This window comes from Urocampus carinirostris, chromosome 13 (assembly GCF_059441175.1).
Source record: "Urocampus carinirostris isolate Australia breed hairy pipefish chromosome 13, RoL_Ucar_1.0, whole genome shotgun sequence".
Lineage (NCBI taxonomy): Eukaryota > Metazoa > Chordata > Actinopteri > Syngnathiformes > Syngnathidae > Urocampus > Urocampus carinirostris.
Window position 1 is genome coordinate 14137001 of NC_142361.1, and position 25626 is coordinate 14162626.

Genomic DNA, 25626 nt, shown 5'->3' on the forward strand with positions numbered 1-25626 from the left:
ATGTATGATGTGTTTGGGTATCCTAGGTTTAGGGACACCTCAAGGCTCTTATCTCATAGCACTGAGGAGTGCTCACAGGAAGACCGTTATTTTGTGGTGTGAGCTCTGGCTCCTGTCAGACTCCTGCATGACCATATGATGGCAGACAGCCAAGATTTTGCGTGCTGCAAAAAGAAACCAATGACTCCTCATTGAGAGAGGACAGGGAAAAAAGGGTTAGGGAATCTGAGTCTGGAAGCCTTACTTCACTATGCGGTTTCTCCCATTGTGCTTGCTATGTGATTCCCTTTTTCGAGCCAGAGCGTCTTTCTTCTCCAACTTGCTTCATGCTACTCCATCAATCAGCCAGCGAAGAAATGTTTGATCTCCATTTCAAACATGTTTCTTTCAGAGTTTGTATGTTTAAGGTATTTAACAGCTAAATGATGTAATTCGAACGTAAACAGCACAAATATTGTTCCGGGGAAGTGCTTTTCCATTCCACCAGGACTCATCTGAAAGTGTAAAAAGAGGAAATTTGTTTTCAGAAATAGAGAAAATTAATGGCATTGTGACTTTCATTCGACGTGTGAACGTCTCTGGAAAACTTTTTGTCAAAGGGAAAGCTGGACATTTCCTCGAATGTGCCTTGCTAAAAAAGTTAAGTTGAAGTTAATTTTGGGTGTCATCTCTTATCAGAAGCTTGGACATCTGTTTGTGGCCACCCTCTGGTCTTGTTCTTTTCATTTGTCAAAAGGGCCTGATGACAGTTAAGTTCCCTTTAAATCAATTTAGTTTTCAGTTTGTCAGGCTCTGTGAATGTAGTGAAAACATAATCTGGCTGTGATGTCCTAAACATTTCCAACCATAGGGCTCCAAGCGTTGGATTCTTGGTACTTGGTACTATTTGAAACTTTCATGATTATTCCATTTCAAATTGTATTGATAAAAGTCCGGATTATTTTTTTATGTTGCCGATTTGCTTTTTCTTTTGAGGTGCAGAGTCTGAGATCTTCTAGTGTACCATTTCATTCTGCTATTTCTGTAAAGTTTGTGAACACTTCGGCGAGCATTTCCTTTCCGTGGTCCATTCTTGTATGAGAAAGGAAAAATGTCAAAATTCGGAGGCAAATTGTTAGACATGTTCGGTTGAGTACCATAATTTAGTCATCAATCATCACATATTTGGACCTTTTGGGGATTTTCCTAAACATCTTAAAACATAAAGCAATATTTTGGTGATTGTTTTTAACACATTTTTAGAATGTAGTATACTTTTAGAAAGTTTATGAGCAAAAGCAAAGAGATTTTCTCTGATTTGGCCAATAAAGTTCATTCTTCAATAATTCTATAGTACTAAACTATTAAATAGTTGTTGTGGTTGTATATTTGGGCAATAACTGTCTTGAGTAATAATTCCACCTTTGTGTCATGCATTAATGATCAATTTGTGGTGTACACTGACCTTACTTTCAAAATAGGCATGAATGAAAGTGAAGACCAGTAGCTCTGGAAAGCTTTTTATTTATTTTAAAATTACGTAAGAGGCAATTGAAAATTGAATTGAATTGAATTTGAACTACTCATTACCCTTCATATACTGTCCCACAATGTTATTAGGGTAATTAAGGTTTTGGCTATCTTTAAAACTGTATGCATGTTATGACAAAAGTCAATTGTGGAAAAATAACTTATGTCTTTAGACAGTACTTGTCTTCTCAGTATGACCTTCATAGCTTGTTGTTTTGGTTTTCCACTTATGTCAAATTAAACTTGTTTTTTTTTTTTTTAAACAATAGTGGTCGTTATTCGTTTGATGACTGATGAAGATGCCTGTGGTGTTCAAGTAAATGGAGACATTATAAATCAACCAGACAGCATGATAATTTCATGTAAATGTTTGTGGTTTGCAGGATTTGTGTTGCACTCCAACGCAAGGAAACTGTCATAGGGAAGGCTAATGATCCTGTCTTATGAAACATATCAATTCTAAATTGTTTTGTATGTTTTTCATTGTTGCTTTTGCATTGTGATTTATTTATTACTTTCTGTGTGGTTTCACATTGATTAGGTGGTGAAGCTTTTAAGCAACAAGCGTTCTCAAGCTGTTGGTATTCTGATGTCCAGTATCCATCTTGATATGAAGGACATCCAGAACGGTAAGTGCCTGTGAAAATCAAGTAAATAAAACAAGAAGTAATCGAGTGAATATCTACATTTAACATATACATTGATGTGATGATTACACAAATGAGAATTATATAAATGAAAAACTCTGACCATATTTGCAGTGACATGTTACAATATAACAATAGTTACACCAGAATTGCACATTTTCTGATAGAAAATGGATGGATTTGTTCTTGAGACTGGCTAAAGTTAAATGCAAAAATAAATGTTGATTATGTCTTCTGCTTATGGGCCCACTTACTAATGTCTTTTGTAATCTCTTTTTTTAATTTTAAAACTTGATACAAGATGTTTTTATATTGTTTAAACTTGCCAAGTTTGTTGAAATCTGTTGAAAAGTTAATATTATTACACTTGGCCTTAAGAATGAAATTTGGACCGTGTTTCCTCGTCGCTTTTTCATTGAACTACAGTTTGGGCACTAGTGATGCTCGTGATTACAACACAAAACTGTTAAGGTCAAAGTAACCATTTTTCTCTATAAAAATGAATAAAATTCACGCCATGAGTGCCAGTTTAATGCAAATCCAAAATGTTGGGACTTGCGTGTCTCCCTCCGTCTTCCCACTAATTTGTCCCTTTTGTGGTTTCAGCCCAATAACAAATGTTTTATTCCAATGTGTCACCATGTTGTAGAACTGCCTTTTCAAAAAAAAACTGTCACTCTGGGTGATTTAGGTTGTCTCTGATTGCGTTGTCGCACTCAATCGTTGATGAGGCTAAAGACTCGCACTTGTCAAACAAAATTAAAAAAAAAACAACATAACCATTTTCCCAGCAAATGTAAAACTTGCTTGTTTTAATTAATGTTTTAATCTGTTTCACAAATAACAATTCTTAAATATCCCCAATTGTTAATTTCCTTTCCGTTTCTTTCATTCAATATGCGTTAGACTGTGGTTACATCCATCTGGGGTCCACGTCAATGGGCAAGAGCCACGTTTATCAGAACTCTCGTTCAACTAAAATATAAGACCTTTACCAAGGTTTTCTCTCATTCACTCTCACTCTGTCCCTCACCCTCTCTCTTTCTCCTTTTCTGTCCTGGTCTCTTTCTGTCTCTCGCTGTCTCTCTCTACCTACTTTGCTCTCTCTCTAATGCTTTCAATGGGAACGTCTCACCAAGTACACAGAATGTAAAATTCTGCGTATAACACACACCACAGATGAGAGTTGCAATTTGCGAGACTTTTTCGCTTTACTCAATCCCGTGAGCATTCTAATTGTTTGCAATTTTTTGTTCCCAATTCAGAGCCCTGCCTAACTAATTAGAATGGAGGTAACATCCAAAACAAAATTGCAGAGGACACACTGACATTAAAGATTCATATGAAGGCGGGGGCCTCAAACTATCTTCACACGGCTTCCAGTGTGAGACCCATGGGTTAAACTTTACTGGGATTGATATATATGAAGAAACTAATATGAGAACAAACACAAGTCTAGATTTTTTTCTTACACTTGGAGTATTGTTCAATTATTCTCCCGGAATGAGTCTCAAAAAACCAAATGGAACAAAATGTCCTAAACCCATCTTGGTGATTGTGTTGACATCATAAGAAAATGTTCCCATAATATAACTAAAGGGGATGGGGTTTATCCTGATTTTAATTAGATTGGGATATGACCTCTGCTTCACATGCTTGAGTAACTGTCACTTTTGATGTTGTGAATCGAGCGTTTTATTCGCTGACGATAAAAATGGCGCCGGCTGTCATCGATTCAACATCTCCAAAGGACATCCACTTCTGATCTACGCATAGTCAGATGTTCCCTTGTTCACGTCGTTGCCTGCTAGGCGACCAGTCAACACGTCGCTGTTGTTATTTGTTTTGTGTCCGTCTGCCACGTAACATCTGAAAGGACGGATTTTGATGGCGTGATCTGTCCGTGTGATTTTCAAAAGTAACTTCATTTAAAACATTCTTCTCGATTCTGCTGCATGAATGAACGCCAAATGATTTGTAAATAAAGTGAGTGAGAAGGCCTACCGGGGGACTTGCCTACTTGTGGCAAGAAGAACCATGGTTTAGTAATAATCTGGAGAATGAGCAAATTTTTATAACAAAGACATTCTGTTGACATGGTCGAATCAGGAGCTTAACTGTGGGTTGTACCAAACTTTCAATTTCAAAGAAGTTTTCCAATAAAATCCTTTTTATTTGGAATACTCTATTTTATTCCAGGACCTTTCATATCATCCCCCAGAGGGAAAATGTACATGACAGATTGATCGTAATATTGAAGGACAGTAGTTTTGCTCGCTCGCCCTTCACAGGTTTATTGAATTTTGGATGATGAGAATGTTTGTAAAATCAGAGGCCGGAGTTAAACTACTTCTCAGTTTTTTAATAGCAGAATGCTCCGGACAACATTGTGATTTGACAAAGGTTACAATCTGGCAGTAGTGTGCAAATTACATTTAAAGCAAGCTAGCTTTTTGTGAGGCGTTGAAAAACCGCTGTTGATGTTCTGTGTTGTTTTTCTTGTTGAGAATATCCTGCTATCAGCCAATTTGACAGCAGTGGTATTTTGGACATTGGACTTATTGACATGAGGTGCTCTTGGAGTTGGCACGGAAATCATAAATTTGACATGCTTTTGTATAGTAGGGTCTACAGCAACCAACATTTTCTGATGACAAGCATTAAATATTCCTCAGTGAAGTGAATTCAAATTGGATTAAGCCACTGAACGTCAATGAGATTTCATTTAATTGCCAGTTTCATGTATTCAATTGGAGCTCAATAGTGGAATGAACCATGTAAGATGATATTGTTATAGTCTCTACTTCAATTTATAGTCACACACTAGTAGGCTTTATTACAAGGAAGGGGCGGGACTTCTAAAATACAATCATTTTTAAATTTTCCTCTGGTTTTCTCAACAAAAAGAATCACGTATCTTCTTGGTTCTGGATCATGTCTTCTTGTTGACGGACCATTCCGCGTGTGTTGCTGAAATTACTTGAACCACTGGTCCACATTCTTCTTCACTTGTAGTCTTTAATAAGTGTGGATGAACACAATAAAGTCAAAAATACAGTCCTTCTTCTTGTATTAATAGAAATCATAAGTTGAGCTTGAAGTCTGTTGCAAATACCTAATTGTACAACCTCAAGGGTGTTCAAACAGGTACCAGTGCTATGGCATGTGGCATGTGTTATATTTCCAATGAAGTGCTGTGCATTTCAGTGTAAGTATGAACCTCAATGACATTCTTCCATTTCCACTCCTGACACCTTACACACAAACACACACAAAGAACGCAGACGGTATAAGGTACCAGAATGAAATCCTGAACATATGATGTGGAGTTTTTAACCGGGTAATTTTGCTCTCGTAGCGACATCACGTCGGTCTCAACGCCTCTAAACCCCGGGGCTGTGTTTGTCTTTAAACATTTACTTTCAAAGGATTAATGCTGGTGGGCGCCTGGTTCCTCACGCAGAGACGAAAAGGCGACAGAAGGAATTTCAACGCGAGTTCAAACACACGTCAGCGTAGCATTGACGCATTTGTAGAACGTCTGTGCTTGTCTTTTATTTTTATCTTTTACTGGCCCACTTAGTGAGCTATTGCTGATAAATTAGAAAGTGGCCACATGCGACTCGCTGGTCTGTACAAGCAAGGTTGCCAAGCTGTGTTTCCGCGGAACTTTAAACCGCAGCAGAGTCCCCAGGCATCATAAAGGGAATGCATTATTGGGAATTGTCTTTTTATTGGTTGTTTACTAATAGTTTGATCCCTGGCCCAACTTTCCTACTATAAAGTGGGAAAACGCATGACCCATCCAAATCTATGGTCTGCCTGCTTAGAAGAAAACTGCCTATACATGTTGGCCATAACTGTGATGCAGCTTTCTGCCACTTTGGTCTTCACCTATAGGACAGCAGGTGTGCTGTAACCCTTTATTTTCAAGAGGAGTCTCCAAATGCACAAATAGTATGGAATATTTCCTTTAGTTTGAATGTAGCATATAGTATATAATTATAGTAGACATTCTATTTCAGCTGTTTATGTTTCAGTTGTTTTTTTTTTTTTTCGTTGTATCCTCTAAATTTCAGTGCTTACTCTCGTGGGGTTCGTCTGCACTGGTTAGGGCATAGTTAGCTGGGTGATTGTAGTTTTGCTATAAACTCCTTCCTGTGGGCTTCCGCTGCCATCCCCATCAATGTAGATACGCCTCCCTCGGGTCCTTTCCCTCACGCTGTTGAGCTCTGCCAAGTCATGATTACTGTATTTTGTTTTGTTTTTACCATTGTGTGTGTGTGTGTTTAAGTACCTGAAGTTGTTGGTTGTGGGACATTTTTTCCCTTATTGTACACATAATGTTTTTGTACAGTACTTTGAGTTATTTTCTGTTGTCTGAAAATTGCTTTAAAATTGTTTAATGGTCTTAAAGTATTGTTAAATTATTAAAAATGTTCATTAAAAAAGAAGACGAATGATGATCAAATAGATTAGGTGGACATCAGATGCATATTGAATGATCAGGTTAAAATTGCTACAGTTAAGAATTTTTTTACTGGGTTTGTGTTTTCTGCTATTTTCAGTAATTTACCCAACACAATGAAAAGAATACAGTAAATATACAAGTAATTCAAAACAAAAGATCTGTTGCTAGTGAGTAGATTTAGAATTGTTTTTTCTAGACCAGTTTTTATATGAACATTTAAAAACATTTGCATTAAAATGGATACGTGTTCCAACGTTACTGGCAATGGAGTTGACATTGGGTGATTAAAATCACATAGCATCGACACTTGTGAGGAATTGATGTGCTCACAAACCTCTTTTTAAATAGTGTCAGTTGCTTGTTGGGTCATTGTTTTCAAAGTAAAAGCAGATGTTTGCAAATTTGTATTTTGTTCAAACTCAAGACAGTCTGCTTTCGAAGGACTTCATTCCACAGACACTAATTTGGACAATTAAAACAGTTACTTTATAACACCAGATTAGTACAATAAGTATCAATTTGGAGGTTAGTTAATAATAAAGTGATACTTTTTAGAATCTCCACATAAAATTGCCACTGTATTTCTACTTTATCTTGTGTGTCTGGTTTTAATGTCTTGTCCCTCCTTCCTCAGCCGTCCTCAATATGGACAACTCTGTGGTGGATCTGGAGACCCTACAAGCGCTCTTCGAGAACGTGAGTATTCGAAAACATCAGGGGGTGTCAGTTGCTCCAAACTCTTAAAGTGTTGTGTATTTATCTCTAAGGGAAAGACAAGTGAGTCTGGTACAAATAACCTTTGTGCCATCAATCTCGAGGTGTAAACATTTCGGCCTCTTTTCAGGCTGTTCAAAAGTACATGAACGCACAGTGGAGCAAGAAAAGCCGCTCTTCAATATAACAAAGTCATTATTTTACAGTCTTTTCTCGGATAGTTTTATTTCTAAAGCTGCACCTACATGAAAGGGACAGTGTGTATTATTTTACAACTAGATGTTGTTTTAATGTATAGTGCAACCGAGAATGAGAGCGACAAAGCACAAGAAAAATACGAACTATGGAGACTCAAGTTGACCAAAAAGCACTATTTTGCCTCACATTGTTTGCCAAGACTTTCACAAAATATGTAGAAGACAAGAAAGGAAAAAAATGGAATAATGAAAATAAGAAAAGTGATAAAAGAATGACAAAAGGAAAAAAAATGAAAACGAAACAAACTGGGAAAACAGATCAAAACAGACCCAGCAGCAAGATTAGCTCACGTTATGTTTTTCGACCCACAAGTATTTTGACGCATGTACTTTTATAGTTGAGGCATTTTTGCTTATTTTTAAAATTAAGATATATTTCTTTTTAATTATAGAATTTTGTACAAAAAGTGACTCTTAATAATGCACAGACCCTTTAAACTTTCATATTAAGGAGGGGGCCTTAAACTGTCCTCCCGCGGGCCACATTTGGCTCCCGTGTTATGAGTGTGCGAAGCCTGATCTACTTAAACAAAACTGTCTGCTATTTTATGAAGGATAGGGATTTGCAGAGACATGATTCATTGCACGTTCAAGCATTGACTGATCAGCTATTGGCACCATTTTGGTTTGCAAAACCAAAATTCACACGATGTCCTTTAAAAGACAAAAGCTCAACTTTAGTAGAGGAAAACAATAATAATTCAATTAGGCTGTTGTGTTTTCAGAATCAAACGGCGTGTTTTTCCACTCGACGCAACTCTACTGTGAAGAAATTTTTCACTTCAGATGTGGCGTTTCCTTCCTCCCTGTAAAGGGTTGAACTAAAGGACATGGGTATTAGGCAGAGCGGCTCACCACAAAGCGTGTGATGTTACGAATGGGCCCGAGTAGGGGGAGCCATGATTTAGTACTTTAAACATGTTTTTGTCGCACTGGATCTGATCAACTCCATTTTTGCCTCGGCAAAGTGCTCAAATTCCTACTCTTTGGTCGTAACTTTGACGAAGACTCATGCATTGTCTTTGTGCTGTCATTATACTGCAAGAATGCCAGTCAGCAAGCATCCTTGTGATGCGCTAACAAGAAAAAAATTCAAATAATGGGCAAGTGTTGCAATTAAAAAGCCCTTGGAATTCCTTTTTGGGCAAGGCGTCACAAATGTGGCTTATTTCTGAAGGCCATGAGTAATCAACGACTTCCTGAAAAGTCGTTTGCTGTGATCACAGCCACAACTCTTTTTAGGTATATTTTGTTAATTTTTTACATCTTGAAATAGAAACGTGCCCATTCTTCTTTACTAAACAGCTCAAGTTCCCAGAAGTTTGATAGTGTTCGTTTGTACAGAGCATTTGTATCCACTTCTTTCCACAAATGCTCTATAGGATTGAGGTCTGGACTTTGGTTTGGCCATTCCAACACTTTTATATTGTTAGTTTTGAATTAGTCCATTGGAGATATGGCTTTGTGTTTAGAGTTTTTGTGCTGTGCTCTATTCTTGGGCGGCAGCAAAAGACCTAACAGATAAACGGATAAAGGGCAGATAAATAAATGCAGAGTATGAGTAATAGTTGTTTTATGCACAGATTTTCCCACCTCAGCTCCTCATGGGCCTCTTGGTCACTTCTCAGATTAATTTTCTTCTCGTTTGCGTCGAAAGTTTTGAGGCATGTCCAAGTCAATGCTTTTGCTACATTCAGAGTTTAACCCCTAAAGATGCCACTAAACATGAAGCAAATCCCAATAGAAAATCTCATTTGCTTCTTGTTCACACCCTCACCATTAAAATCCCAATCACTGACTACTGAAACTGCAACTGTGGTTGTCCTTTCTCACATTTTAGGGCATGGTAATTACGTCAAAGGTCAATTACCCAGACACCAGTATGTTCTGGAAATACGGTAACAATTACAGATACAAGTCACTTCATTTATAAAGTAATTTCGTTACCTGACTGATTACTGACACACAAAATTAGCCTGGGGCAGCACGGCGGCGCAGTGGTTAGCGTGTGTGCGGCACAGTTCTAAGGTCTTGGGAACCTCCTGTGTGGGTTCAAATCCAGCTACCGGACTTACTGTGCGGAGTTTGTATGTTCTCCCCGTGCTTGCGTGGGTTTCCTCTGGGCACTCCGGTTTCCTCCCACATTCCAAAGAAATGCATTTTAGGTGGATTGGCCGGTCCAAATTGTCCCTAGGTGTGAATGAATGAGCGAGTTGTCTGTCCCTGTGTGCCCTGCGATTGGCTGGCAACCAGTTCAGGGTGTCCCCTGCCCTCTGCCCGATGATTGCTGGGATGGGCTCCAGCACCCCCGCGACCCCACTGAGGATAAGCGGTGCAGCTAATGAGATGAGAGATGAGAAAATTAGCCTGTTACTCTGACGAGAACTATCTATTCTATAAATGTATCTTCCATACTCGTATTGAAGTTGAGCCCCTAAAACTGCTTTGAAACGGCCATATAAAAAAAAAAAAAAGTCGACATGTACATCATCACTGTGGAAGTGGTGAGCCCTTCATATTTTTGGGCTTTTTTGGGTAAAAAATAGATAGATAGATACTTTTACTAATGAACAGGCCAACATTTAGCACACTTTTACGGTAAATTATTTGCTCACCTTTGCCCGAATGATTTCGTTGTTACTTTATAAGCTACACCGTCTCCCCATGCACTGCCTACCATACGGCACTGGTGACAAAACCAAATACAGATATGCGCATATAAACTGACCCGCTGATTTCAGTATTTGATTTTATAGTTGTAATTACGGCTTAGATGTAAGTATATACGCTAGGAAGGATATCTCTGAGTAGAAATACAGCATCCTCATAATCTGTGCTTTAAATTACGCCACTGTAATCTGTTGTACTTTGTAAATATAGCCATGCCTACTATTTTCTGGCGTATTCAGGGTTGTGTTGCATCATGAGCGAAGGAGTTAGCGATCAGTTAGCGATCAGAGAACGTTGTATCATCATCTGCTTTGAATAAGTAATGAAGTAACGCGCCTTGTTGTAATAAGAATTGAGTTACTGAATTTTATTAAAAACTCATTGCAGTACTCATAACCCAGAAAAGTAATTGTATTCCATAAATGAATTCCTTTGTAACATGTGTTCCCAACACTCGGGACACAGGCACACAATCAACCATTTTTCTAAATGACCACTTTTCTGAAGCTATTCTGCAACATAAATCAAAAGCTGTATGTTTTGGCAGTGCAAAACTTTCTTGACTCCAGCTACTACTTTCGGCATTACCAGATCTTGGGTGCCAACCTTTTGCATTGTTTGAACCTATTTACACTGCTTGAACCTATTTACACTGCATCTATGCAGAGTTGCACAACAATCGGGATGGTTAAAAAATGTATTTTATGTCCCTTTTGTTAACGATGTCTATATGTTGAAGTGTCTATAAAAAATCAGCCTACCAAACATTAAGTATAAATTATTATGCCATTGGTTTGGTCATGGGTGGTCACTTGATGGAGTACCGTATTGTCCGGACTACAAGGCGCACCTCCCCAAAAAATATTTTTCTTATAAAATGCGCACTGGACTGCAAGGTGCACGGAATTAAAACTACATTATGAGTTGCTGTAGTTATTCATGTGTAATAGCCACTGGCTTTGTATACTTCTATTGTATATTACCAAAAATGTCACTAAGACTACAAACATTGTATGGTACAGGAATTAAAACTAGGTTGCGGTGGAGAGAGCGCCAAAAACTAACCACTAGACCATCAGTAATACAGCTGTCACATTACAAAGCATTAGATTTTATACTCACAATCCCAGAAACCAATGTTGGAGAATGGAGAAAATGGAAAATGTTCCTGAAACGGATGGGAAAACAACTCTTTGGTGTATAGTTGGTCAATTTAACTTGGCGCTTTTTTACTGGTAAATCTGTCAGGACGACTTTCTTTCTCCATTCTCTAACGTGCGTTTTTGGCACCTTAAGGAAAATTAGTGTGATAATCCGATAACATCTAATACCTTTTCTCTGTATTACTGGTTAAGTTCCGACGCTGTCGCCGCCACTACCCAGGTTTGTTTCTCATTGCGATGTTCTTTGATCGATCGGTAAAGGTATAAATATGGTGGTATACCATGTAGTATCGCACACAAAAATTACTCCAATTGTACCCACATATACGGCGCACTTCCTGATTTCTGGCCATTTGGGGATTTTTAGGGGCGACCTACAGCCTGGAAAAAACAGTAATCTGATAACAATGAGGCAGTTCTTTGTAAATGTGCCCATATAAAACTCGGTGTTTATTTGCAAATGTATCTGCCAAATGCAAATTAATTGCTCTGGCAACAACTCTCATGTTTGATGGATGTGAAATCAAGGAAAAAACACTGTGAGGGGGTGATAATCTGCGGTGCTTTCAGCAAAAGTGCATTCCCTTACCACATACAATGTTTTTGGTATTGTGATTCCTGATGAGTCCAGTGTGAAAAAGGTTTTGGGTTGTTGGAGTATAAAATCTGCATAGTAGGTTAACCCACAAGGATACAATTACTCCCGCAAAATGTTGAGCGCCAATAGGTGGTGTGCCTTCACAGTGTTACATTGATGTTAATCATGGGACCAAGGCAAGCTGCCATCCTGAACTGACATGTCAAGAGTCTCGTCTAAACTTAAACCGCTCACCCTACGATTTGGAAGTCCTTTTACCCGTTCTTGTCACCCCCCCTTGCCTTCTTTGCCTCGGGCTGTGTTATTGAGTGGAGGAGCCAAATTGTTTCCCTTTTGTATTGCTAGACTCCATCCTGTCTGTGGGTCTCCAGACCCCTAAACCACAGTTGGCAGCACAGTCAGCCTGTCTTGAGGAATGTGAGGGGGCTTCTAATGGTTACGCTCGCTCGCAAGCTGAGCGGAGAAAAAGGCTGTTCTTCCTCACTTTCCTCACCCAGGCACAAACACGCTCGCAAACAAACAGAAACAGAGTGAACAGAGGTTTTTCCCCTTTTTATCCTCTCTGTGGGTGTAGAGTCGTCCAGTCTACGATCTTACGGATTATAGTCGCTCCTGTGCTTTGAACAATAAGCCATTAAAAGGGGTTCATAGTGATAGTGGGAATCTGCTCCCTCCTTTGCAATATCGCAAGCCATAATCTGGGCCCAGACTTGCTGTCTGAAGCTTAGACTGCTGACGGTGGCGAAATGTCACGCAGGTCAGTCAGAACCACGGCCCAGCTCGTACAAGCTTTTAACGATCGCCCCTTTATTTTGTGGCTTCTGATGTCTTTGTATGTTTATGACATTATAGTCTTGCTCATTTGGAAACTATTCTTTGCACTTCGGTGCACAGAGACTCATAAAAGGGAAAGTGAATGACATGAATGAAAGAATTAGCCATAGTCAGCTCCCTCTGCCCAGAACTAGAAAAGTGGATAATGAATACCACTTGGCCAACTACTGCTTGAAATCTGGCATCACGGCGTATCATCCTGCATTCCTTTGCATTTGATATTCCACACGGGACTATATTTCTCATGCAAACAACCGTTGCAACATGCCCTTGCAATTGAAAGATCACACGCTAATGCCTACTTGTCCCCAATTACGACAAACACTGCAGGGCCTTTGAAACATATCTGCTTTGTGTTAAATATATTTACACTTGAAAACGTCTCGCGAGGAGGCTGAAAAGGAACTCGCCCTTGCCCAAAGGAGTGTACAGAATACTAATCAGAACCTTGGCACGTTTGATGCTTGTTTTTGATGTCCCTTAAGGATCAACGCGAAGTTCTGCCTCCACTGGGGTCCGAAAGGTGGCCAGGGAAGCAGTGCTTTCACATTTGTCATTACTTGGGGCTCATCTTTTTTTTTTCAGGAAATGGAAACGTTGTTCTTATGTGTTGAGTCAAAGCTCAGCAGATGTCAGTACGATATTAAACCGTGTTTGTTTATTATCTACGTCATATGAGTTCTGGCATTTGGCTAAGATAAGTTATCCTGTTTTTAATATTGGACACCTGCAAAGGAAACTGAATAGGATGCCAGTTTATTATGACCTATTGAGCACTGTTGGTCATTCTTTTAACAATAACACAATTGTGTCCTTGGGCATATCATGTTGCTGTTCTTTGGTTTCCCACAACCTTTAGGGCATATCACATTTGTAAATTATGATAGGTAATAAAATGAAAGTGCTCAGGGGGGGACTTTTAGAATCGGTAGGACTTTATCTGAAGGATTTTCTCCTGTCCTTTTTGCATGTCCAAAATTCAATCATGTCTTCTCTCCTTAGTTTGAGTGTCTGTACTGAAGTTTAAGATCTGTAACTCGTTTGGTATTAAAATAATTAAAATTATTACAAATGTTTTCCTTTTTTTTTTCAATCAGAGAGCTCAAAATGACGAGATGGAGAGCATCACCAAACATATGAAGTCAATGCAAGGTAAAGAAAATGCAAAGCCACTGGACAAGCCCGAACAGTGAGTTTGTAAAGCGTTTCATATTGAGTCAATTCCTTGAATAGTAAAAAGTGAAGGTTCCCTCAACAATTGTTTTCAGGTTTCTGTTACAGTTATCTGAGATCCCCAATTTTTCTGAACGGGTCTTCTGCATCCTTTACCAGTCTACTTTCAATGATTGCATCAACTCAATCGTCCGTAAAATGGAAATCCTACAAAGGACATGCAAAGTGAGCCACAAAGATCCTTAAGTTTTTATTTTTTTTATTTTTTTAATCTAAAACAGTCTTTGATTTTGTTTGTTTGTTTGTAAGTCCCTTCAAAGTGGGAAGTGTGTATTGCAGATTTTGGGTCTGGTTCTGGCTTTTGGTAACTTCATGAATGGAGGTAACCGGACAAGAGGCCAGGCTGATGGCTTCACTTTAGACATTCTTCCCAAACTGAAGGACGTCAAAAGCAGTGTAAGTAATGAAAGAAATAGCAGACCTGCCCTTGAAATATTTATTTCCTATGAATTTACTAAACTCCCTGTTGTTGAATGTTTCCAATTATGCTTAGTACAATAAAGTTCACGCAAATTTAATATAATTCAAAACTAATAGATGGTTGATTTGTTTTACGTGAGCTGAAAGTCATTACGCATTAATTGGTTACGCTGATAGGCATGGTTTTGACAAAAGTATTAAAATAGTGGAATGCTTTTTCCTTTTCTACGGCCGTATTTTTTCATGTATAAGGCACATCTTTTTACCAAATGATAACATTACGTTTGGCTGCGTTATAAACAGAGCCACACCCTTTATTTCAAGACACAATATAACGATGCTAAACCCACTCTCGTCTCAAAAGCTTATTATTCTGCGTATTTTATATTACCGTGTGAATTTGATGATTTGATAAGATCTATGAAATAATAATAATGCCAGAGCCTATGTCCTACATAAATACACCACTATAAATTTGTCTCCCTCTCGCACTTACTTGAGAGTATTCAAACTCATTTTGAGCGTCATTTTGGTCATTAATAATGGCTTCAAGGTGCGAGCAGTTATTCAAAAAATGTTACAACATCCTGCAAATGAAAATCCCAGCTTATTTACCTTCTCCACAGGGTAGGAGGGAGGAGCGCTTACTCTCTGTGAATAGCTCCACCCATCCTAACTGCTCACCCAATCAAATTGTTTCAGGTGCTTTGTCAGAGCTTCTGGTTAATTGAAAATTGTTATGTGGCTTTTAAAATAAAGTGTCTCAATAATGATCATAAATTGTTTAATTAGCTTACATATAAGGGATTTCTTAGCGATGTACATCTAAGATGCGGTTCTTTGGTGAGAGACCTTGACTGTAAGCTGTAATGATAAATATGTCCAACCTATACTGGACAGTATCATTATCTTTCCTAGTGTCTGTTCTGCTTGGTCTGGACTAATAAAGTCTTCACATACAAAGGTTTGGGACAACACAGAGGAATTTTACATGAAATCAGTTCTGTTTCAGAGCCATATGTACTCAGGAAAAGAGCCACAATTGGCTCACAGGCCATAGGTTGCCATTCCCAGACCCATACCATTAATGGTCTGTTTTCACTGCTGCGAACCAGGTTCCTGGGAATTGGGAAGTATGGAAAAAGTTACACATTGTTTTATACTGATTTGTAATCAGAAACTAGGGGGGGGGGTGTTTTACAAAATATGTAAATATGTCAAGTGTTTTCATATTGTGGGTATTTTATTATTCCTTTTTAAATGAATCCATTAGATTTTTATTTTTCAATCGCTGCATACAAATCACTTTGCTCTCCTATTATACATACATATATTCGTAACTGTGCATTGAATGAATCAATGTCCTTTAAATGTCAGACAAAAATATTCTTAAATGTGAACAAATGCTTAGGTTTATCTTCGAAGATTTCATAGGATCTAAAAATAGTAAAGGAAGTTATCGGAGATTCCTGACCCCCAGTGGATGGCGTAACCTGGAATTAGTCGAATCTTGGAACTTGTAGTCTGCATGAGCTGCAGAGCTTTGGAGGAGAGGCCACCATGTTTACCCTTCTCGCTCAATATCACACTGGTCCAGGCCTGCCCTTGGCACCGCCATATAAGGCCATGATGCTTCGCTCTGTACTGCAAGTGGAACGAGCTCTGCTTCCATAAAGAAAATCCTACTCTGAATTATGACAGACAGCCAAGCATGTTGTTACATTGCTCCCCTAATATCATGATTGATTGCCCAACAACCCCCCCTCTCCCAAACACACACACACAAGGATCCTGTTTCTATTTCTGTGTTCACGCACAAATTGAAACAACCTGCTCAGTGATGAGTAGATTAATAAGGATTGGGGTTTATTTCTTTGTGTTTTCCTTTCTTTCAGGATAACTCCCATAGTCTTCTGTCGTACATCGTTGCTTACTATCTGAGACACTTTGATGAGGTATGTCTTCATTTCTCTTTATTTAAATCAGTTTTCTACCAGGAAAGTGTCCTGAACCTTTTAGACCCAAAGAGCCATGAAAGCAAAATATTTTGGGGGACAGAACCACACCATATATTTTAGGAAGAACTACAACAATACAGCCGGACGCAGTTTCCAAGCAGAAGCTATTTCTTCAGCTCCTTCTATTTAACTTTGTGATGTTTGATGATTTTCTAAAATTCATAAAATAGTTGTTATACCAGAGCCTGTGTCCCATAAAAAGAAATATACCACTTGAAATGTGTCTCCCTCATACAGTTACGTTAAGATTGTTGAAGCTCATTTTGGTGATCATTGGCCGTAATTTCAAAACAAGGCACGAGCAGAGTTATTTTGTAAAAATGTAACAAAACACTGCAAATGAGAAGGGTACGGATGTATTAACCTTACCAGCGCAATAGGTACTGGGTGATCAAAAGATATTTGGAGGGATCTGCCCAATCCTACCCGACAGCCAAGACGGGGTCTGTTAGTCTAACACCATGACTGTAAACTGCAGTTGAAGCTATGCCCAATATGTTTTGGACTGAACGCTGCCTCGGCTTTGCAGATACTACTATAGAAATGATAGGAAATTAGCAAAGCCCTTATTTTATCTGTAAGCCATTTCTGGCTCACGAGCCATATGTTTCTGACCCCTGCACCAGCCTCTGCTTCTCTTAGAAATTCTTCCAGAGCCCCTTTTTCATCTCTCTCACCAGAGGAAACAATAACTCCTCTTTTATCAAATTATTTATTTTGATTTTCTGTTCATACGGAAAACTAAAATTTTCCCTTCCAGCTAGTTTTGGATTTTCTGCCTGTGTTTCACTCCTCATCTCCCAGTCTGGGTTCATTCAAAGTGATTGTCCTTCGCTGGCACAGCATCTAACGTGGCGCTGGTGTAAATAATTAGTTTTCACCAGATGAGATGAACTCAGCCCTGAGTGGAGCTTGCCAAAATCAACCTGCATTTCATGCTTGCAGCGCACATAATGGCCTTGGAGTGACAGTGATGGAAAGGATTGTAATTTTATTTTTCCTGTTTGCCCTATCTAAATGCTTCTAAATGTGTTGTGAATTTAAACATAGCTTCTATAACCTCTCTGAATAGTTCATAAGTACACTCATGACATTTGTATCAATCTGGCTCAGAGTTCATAATATATACAAGCAAGGCCTTCCCTACGTCATTGGGAGTTTCTCTGTATGAAAATGTGTGTTGTGCTTCTCCAGAACGCTGGTAGAGAGGCGTGTGTCTACCCTCTACCTGAGCCGCACGACCTCTTTCAGGCCTCCCAGATGAAGTTTGATGACTTTGAAAAGGATCTGCGCAAGCTACGGAAAGACCTGACCGGTAAGATTACCTGCCTGCGCTCTGTCAGCCTGGACATTCGCTGTTCCCCAGCTATTAAATTGATCCCCTGCGGTGTTATTTGTTTATGTGAAATGTGTGAGGAAACATGTGAGGGCATGAATTATGCACGAGCCCTTTAACATAACTTCTCACACGGAAACGGAAACACATTTTTTCAAAGGCTGAGCATACCATGGCTGTGCTCAGATTGGCGGAGGTGTGTCAACTGCGAGATAACATCTGGTTGTTGTCGAAACGACAAGCTGAAGCAGATGTCGATTATTCGGTACGAGACCCCCATAGGTTCAAAAGAGCCAGAGAAATTTAGATCATCATGAGTACTGTAGGTAGGGCTGCAACTAAGACTGTTTTAAAAATTGACTTGTTATCGACTATTGAAACTATTAGTCAATTGATTGGATAAATATTATTTCTCATTTGAATTTAGCAGTTGATTTAATTATGTGGCAATTATTAAACACAAGAAAGATGGATACAATGAAGAACACATCTTTTATTGAACATATATATTATATATACCACAGCCATATCCCCCTAGTGGGAGGTGGCTAGAGTCATTTATTTTGATTCAGAGGAGGGGATTCCCAGCCCCCTCGCTCAACCCAACTGAGGTGTTGGGAGCCATTAGGTGACCAAATCCCCCAATTCCAACCCCTAATGCTGAATGCGAAGCAGGGAGGCAACGGGTACCAATGTTTAAGTCTTAGGTATGACTCGGCCGAGGCTTGAACCACAACCTCCCTGTCTCGGGGCGGGCGCCATACCCCCAAGGCCACCGAGCTGGTTTCTTTGGTTTATTGAACATACATTTTTTTAATAAAATATAAATTCAAAACCAATCATGCACAGTGCTCAGTCAGTTTAAATATTCATCTATAAATCTCTGTCCATTTTGGGGGGACAGGCAAATGAATAATACATTAAAATCATTTGGTTTGGTCTCCTGCTGCAACATCTTTTGCAAAAAGGAAACACGAAACGAGTGTCAGTGGTTGCTTCCTGTAGCAGAGGAAACAACATTATAAAGGAGTCTACCGACCCCGATTACCACCTGTATGACCTGTTGCCCTCTGGTAGGTGCCACAGGTCCCTCAAAACAAGGACTAACAGGTTCAGTTTCGTCTACAGGGTCATCACCAAGAGCAAGACTTTGACAAATATGTAACCTGCCTATGTATAAAAAATGGCTATGTGGACTTTATGTATAGACTATTTAAAAAAAAATATTTGAACAGTCAAGCCCAATTTTTTCCTTCAGAGTTTAAAATTTACATCTTTGGTTGACCATAAACATTATAATTTTGCATTTTACTTTGGTCCAAAAAAGAAATATACATTTTATTTTTGAGAAAGAATAGTAATGACTAAGCGATTAAACTAAAAAGGTTTAACTGAATAAAGTATTTATTCTAATACAAAAAATATGATGCGAAGTTTGCATGTTCTCCCCGTGCTTGCGTTGGTTTCCCACGAGCACTCCGGTTTCTTCCCACATTCCAAAAACATGCATGTCAGGTTAATTGGTCGGTCCAAATTGTACTTAGGTGTGAATGAGTTGAGTTGTATGTCTCTGTGTGGCCTGCAACCAATTGGCTTGCAAATAGTTCAGGGTGTCCCGTGCCCAATGCCTGAAGATAGTCTACTAAGGATAAGCGGTGCAGATAATGGATGGATGGATGATCAGACAATTGCTCTCTTGGACTTTGTTTACACTTTCAGTTATTGCTTATGTTCATTGTTGACTATGGTTTGTCAGCGCATGCCCATGCAGCATCCATTGCAGCCCGGTCATCCTGAAATGGGATTACCTCATGTGCGGCCCCTTCTCATGGTTTATTATCCTCATGCCGGGGTTTTTACTTTTTTATTGCCCTCATGTTGATTTCAGATCAGGGGATGTTGTAATTGTGGCCCGTGCAGCCCTCTGCGACATTTTTTGATTAAGAGCTTGACTTTTGGTGAGCCTTTGCTTTTGAGAAACTTAAAGGATAATTGCCAAACATTTGGAAAATTGAATAATTCATAAACATGAAATTGATTTTTTTTAAACATTGATTTGATAGTCATTGATTACCTGAACGGTTTTTGCAGTCTGAAAATTGTGATATTGAAGTTACTGATTATTATTACTACCAAGTTCCATTTTTGCTTATATAGCTTAGCTAATAATAACACACTGTTATCTTTGTCCATTGGTCCAAATTGATTTTGCATTTGGCAGCTCCCCTCGTTTGTCGGGCTACTATCATTCTTGGTTACAAAAGAAGATACCTCTGTAAAAAGGTTCCATCGTGCAACACACAAAAAACATTTGATTGCTCGATCAAGCCCCCCGGAAGAAAGCGTGGTGCTTGGCTTGGTTTTTGACAAGGAAGCGGAAACCTAACGAATGTGGCTGTTGGGAAATGGGTCATTTCTCTTGCTTGACACGGTCTGCAGCACCTTCCAAGTACTGACATGTCCACCGGTGGTTACAAATGTATTTTTGTGCAATTTAGAAGTGCAAGTTTTCCTCCATTCTCAATTCCCAAAACAAGGTCTGGTCTCTGGGATTTTTTTATGCACCTTTGCTGCTAAACTAATCAACTCGTATGATATGCTTTGCCAGATAACTTTTTTTTTTTTTTTCCAAAATGTCATTTGCAAGTTGTAAACATTTAATTGCTCACAAGAGGAAAGAGAATGAACTTGTTTGTTAGCCCTTTGTTGCAAACAGCATTCACATAAAAGCATCTTTACCTGCTCGGTCTTCGGAGTTCTTCGTGACCTGGCGTTTAGAGTTCTGCAACTGACCTGGGCTGCCGAATTGAGGAGTTAGGGTATTTCGACAAGCACTCAAGTGACCTCGACTGCAGCAGAGGACACAAGCAAAAGATCTTAGGTCCCAAAGGGAGAAGCAACATATGGTTTCTGAATTTCGTACACAAACGCGTATTTTCCTTTTCGTAGGAAGTGTGGACATCAGATATCTATTAGACTACACGGGTCATTTACGCACATTTTGGTGCCAAGAAATGTAAAAAAGTTTAATGATATTTTCATATGAGGAATAAAAAATAAAATCGAGATTTGAAATTGTTCTTTGTGTAACATCAGGCAATCACCCTGATCATTTAGAAGTTTGAACAGGAAGTAATGCAATATAAGTAAATCTTGTCAATTGTTAAAGCTTTTTACGTTATAACACCTATGAACTTCAACCATGAACAAGCATTTTTAATGATTGCAGTTCCCAATCTTCAGCTAAAGTAAACCTTATTAAAAGCAAGACCAAATATGTAGAATTAAGCAGAGCTATTGTAGCGACCCTCGTTCATGCACGACACAAGGTTTCACAATCTCTGGGTTTATTGCCTTCAACGCTTACAAAAATCACTTAAGCTACGGCAAGCGCTGAAGCCCATAAAGTGCCAAACGAAAAAAACAGTCGCAGAGGCCCATGACTTAACAACTGAATGAGGTACCGGAATATTAACAGTAATACAACAAAAACACAGATTTTGTGAGAATTCAAAAAAACATTCAAAACAATCAAATTTCAACTCTGTTACACCCACCCCCACCGAATTCTGGACAAAATCTCACACTTGGTTATAAAATCAAAATCAACATATAACAGTAGTCATTGGGTCACACATATTAGAACCGACTTGAGAAGTATCCTTTAAGGATGCAGTGGCCAGAGAAAATTCTCTGAACCAGCCACCGGCTATAGAATGCCTTACACATTCCACATTCACCCAAGACATATACAAGACATAAATGAGCACAAAACATTCTCTCCAAAACCAAGTTATTTCAGAAGAATTTTAAAGGGAAAAAATGTCATGCCCCAAGAGCTCGAACTACTGTGTTACGCATAGTCTAAACATTACACTGTAGGTGTCTGGTGACATCTTGTCTAGCCATAGTGTGAAGAAGCCTGTTGACTGGTCGTATAACACGACCCAGGCGTGTAGTGCGGTGTGGTGCAGACTCTGGTTGATCAGTGTGGCTAACATTACCTCCAGAGACAGCAGCCACTACAGATTGAACATGATCATGCTCACTAAGAGTCGAATTGTCATCCCTAACAGCAGTGTCGTGAGTATGAGTGGTCAAGGAATGACCAGAGTGAACTTTCAGAGTTCAGCCCATGCACCCACTCTCTGGTTCTCTCCCCAGACGCAGGCGTGAGATCTGTGTAGTTGTCAGGGCCTGAGATGCTTACAAGACTCTGTGCATCATCTGCCGTACATCCAGACCGGTTTAGCTGAGCAGGCACTCGAGCATGAGATTCTTCGGAGACAGTGGGACTGGTCATTGAAGAACAAACTGAGGCAGATGATTGTGCAGAGGACAAAGACAAATCAGACTGGAGAGAGGGCTGGTCTTGAACTGGGAGAAAGTTAACCAACATCAGCAGGTTACGGTGAACAACCTTCTCATTCCCTGTGATGGTGTCTTGAATTTTGAATGTGTGTGTTTGAGGGTTCATCTCAATAACAGTGTAGATGGTAGACTCCCACCTATCAGCCAATTTTCGCTTGCCCCTCTCATTTTTGTTCGCCACAAGGACTCTATCTCCAACTCCAATTGACGGCCCTTTTGCTGCCCTGTTATAGAGTCGAGTCTGTCTGCCCTGTTCCTTTTTTGCATGTTCCTGAGCAATTGACATAGCCTCCCTCAGGTCTTCAGACAGTTTTGCAACATATCTGCCGTAGGTGGTAATGTCAGGGTCAGACAAAATGTTCCCAAACAGAGTGTCGACTGGGAGGCGAGGAACTCTCCCAAACATCAAGTAAAATGGTGCATATCCAGTAGTTTCATGAGCAGTGCAATTGTACATGAATGTGAGTGTTTGTAAACGTCTTGGCCAGTCCTGCTTTGATTCAGGGGGCAGAGCTCTGATCATATTGCCCAAAGTACGATTAAAAAGCTCAACACTTCCATTTCCCATCGGATGGTACGGGGTAGTATGTGACTTACGCACCCCAGATAATTGTAAAAGTTCTGCGACCAAATTGCTCTCAAAGCTTGGGCCTTGATCACTGTGGATCCTCTCCGGAAAGCCATAAACACAAAAATACTTTTCCCATAGAACTTTAGCTACTTGCCTGGCTGACTGGTCTCTACATGGAAAAGCTTGTGCCAATCTGGTGAAATGGTCTGTTATGACTAGTACGTCAACAGATTTGTTGTGTGAATCTTCAGCGGACCAGAAATCAATACAAACAAGTTGCAATGGGCGGGAAGTGGCAATGCTTTCCAGAGGGGCCCTCCCTGCAGGCTCAGTGACTTTGCTGACTATGCAACGCTGACATTGACGAACATGCATCCTCACATCTCTGTCCATATGCAACCAAAAGAATCTCTGTCTGGCGATGCTCAGGGTTCTTGACTGGCCTTGATGGCCCGCACTGTCATGCACCCCTTTTAAAACTTCGGCCTTCAGGCAATCAGGGACCACTAACTGATGGCGTTTTGCATTTGAAATCTGATTACGGGATACTCTGTACAAAACATCATCACTCAGAACAAACTTCTCCCAGTGCTTCAGGAGTCCCAGAACTTGACTTGTCTCGTGTGCCCTTTCACGTCTAGACGGTCTTCGAGACCGTTCCACATAAAACCGAAGACGAGACAAAACTCTGTCCCTGGACTGAGCCTCCCGCAGGTCATCCATGGAGAAAGCAGGCAGACTGGGTAGTGTATCTGGGATAAGGTGGGGCATGTGGCTTATCAGTTGAGCTGCACGAGTTCTCGCACCGGAGGCCCATTCAGTGTGTGACTGGACAACAGCAGCAACTTCTTGATTGGATACAGTCTGGGCCGACACGAGTAATGACTGGACATTTGTAGCTAAAGAATGGGACAGCTTCTCTGCCATGACAGGCTGATCGGTAGAGTCTCTGAAAGTCTGTTGGACGGCTGTATCAGACAAAACCGCAGCTTCCGCAGTGAGATCATGAAGAGGTTCACTGACTAGTCTGTGGCCAACATTCTGACAAAAAGGGACACGGCTGAGAGCGTCAGCAACCGTGTTTTTGGGACCAGGCACATATTTGATCTCAAAATTGTAACTGGCCAGCTTTGACACCCATCTTTGCTCACAACAGTCCAATTTGGGTTTAGTCATAATGTGTGTAAGTGGATTATTGTCAGTCCAGACGGTAAACTCATGGCCTTTCAACCAATGGCTAAACTTCTCACACACAGCCCACTTCAGTGCAAGAAATTCCAAACGGTGAGCTGGGTAGTTCTTCTGTGACCGGGTCAAAGACTTGCTAGCGAACGCAATTGGCCTAGCCACTGTGTCACCTTCACGTACCTGGGACAAAACGGCTCCAAGGCCATCCAGTGAGGCGTCAGTCGACAGCAAAAATGGACGACTAAAGTCTGGATGAGCCAAAACCACAGAATGGATAAGGGCCTTTTTGAGGTCTGTAAATGCCTGGTCGTGGTCAGCAGTCCAGTCACCTGATTTCAGTTTGCGGCCCACTACAGTGCATTTGGGCTTTCTGCCTTTCTTCTGTTTCTGGCCAGCCAGCAGATAAAACAAGGGCTTTGCGAGTGTTGAATACCCCGGAATGAAGTGTTGATAAAAATTTAACATGCCCAAGAAAGACCGTACACGTTTCACAGAAGGTGTCGCTCCATCCGACTCCATCAAGTCCGCCACAGTCATTTTGCTTATACTTTCAACTTTTTCTGAATCGGTTGACACTCCATGTTCATCAATAATGTGCCCCAAGAATTTTACAGATTTCCTTAAAAAGTGACATTTCCTGGGGGCCAGTTTCAGATTGTGGGCACGGAGTTTGCTGAACACCATTTCAAGACGTCTGAGTGCAGAACTTTCATCAGGGGCAAAAACTAAAATGTCGTCCAAGTAGCATAGCAGACTTAAATAGTTTTGGTCCCCGAAAATGGATGTCATCATCCTCATGAAACTCCCTGGGCTATTACAGAGCCCCTGTGGCAACCTGTTGTACTCATAAAGCCCCATAGGCGTAGTGAACGCTGAGTACTTCCTATCATCTTCGTGTAAAGGCATGTTGTAAAACCCAGACGTCAAGTCCATTGTACTGAAGAAGGAGTTGCCACCAAGTGCTGCTAAGCAATCAGCCTGATGTGGCAGAGGATGAGTGTCTTTCAGAGTCCTCTTGTTCAACCACCTAAAGTCAGTGCACACACGCATATCACCATTCTTCTTCCAGATGAGAACTAAAGGTGAAGCATATTCACTTGTCGACTTTCGAATGATCTCTTTCTCTTCCATTTCATTCAAAACTTGGCGTAATTTTTGATACTGACTCGGTGGCACACATCTAAAAGGGAGTCTGAACGGCTTTTGGTCAACCAGATGGATTCTGTGAACAAAGTCCTTCGTCTTTCCGCAGTCAAGGTGATTACGCGAGAAGATGTCTTGGTAGTGAATGATCAGCTCTGACAACTTGTCTTTACACTCAGACGATGCATCACAACAGCCAACATCTAGTTCACCCAGGCCAATAGACTGTAGCTTCTCCTCAGCATTACTTACATCAGAGCAGACAGGAGGCAATTGCACAACGGAAGTACTCTGATGGCCACTGACCAGGTCTAGATCCTCCAAAGCAACACAAGGCACCAAGTCAGCCAGCTTTGCATTGCGTCTCAAAAACAGCGGATATTCTGTGACATTCATGACTTTCAGTGGAACCCATCCATCTGCCCACAGAGGTGTGACGATTCTGGCGACCATTAGACCCTTGGGGGCAGATCGTGCCGACGT

At 40.2% G+C, this 25626-nt stretch overlaps 1 protein-coding gene across 1 annotated transcript in view; it reads left to right on the forward strand.

Annotated features, from left to right (window-relative positions):
- Nucleotides 1–25626, forward strand: part of fmn2a (formin 2a) — a 74998-nt gene that overhangs the window by 25052 nt on the left and 24320 nt on the right. Inside the window, exons 7-13 of the mRNA XM_088350821.1 lie at nt 2051–2138; nt 7262–7323; nt 13961–14052; nt 14132–14261; nt 14346–14492; nt 16412–16471; nt 17729–17849. Of these exons, the coding sequence (XP_088206947.1) occupies nt 2051–2138; nt 7262–7323; nt 13961–14052; nt 14132–14261; nt 14346–14492; nt 16412–16471; nt 17729–17849 (700 nt within the window). The remainder of the gene's footprint in view (nt 1–2050; nt 2139–7261; nt 7324–13960; nt 14053–14131; nt 14262–14345; nt 14493–16411; nt 16472–17728; nt 17850–25626) is intronic.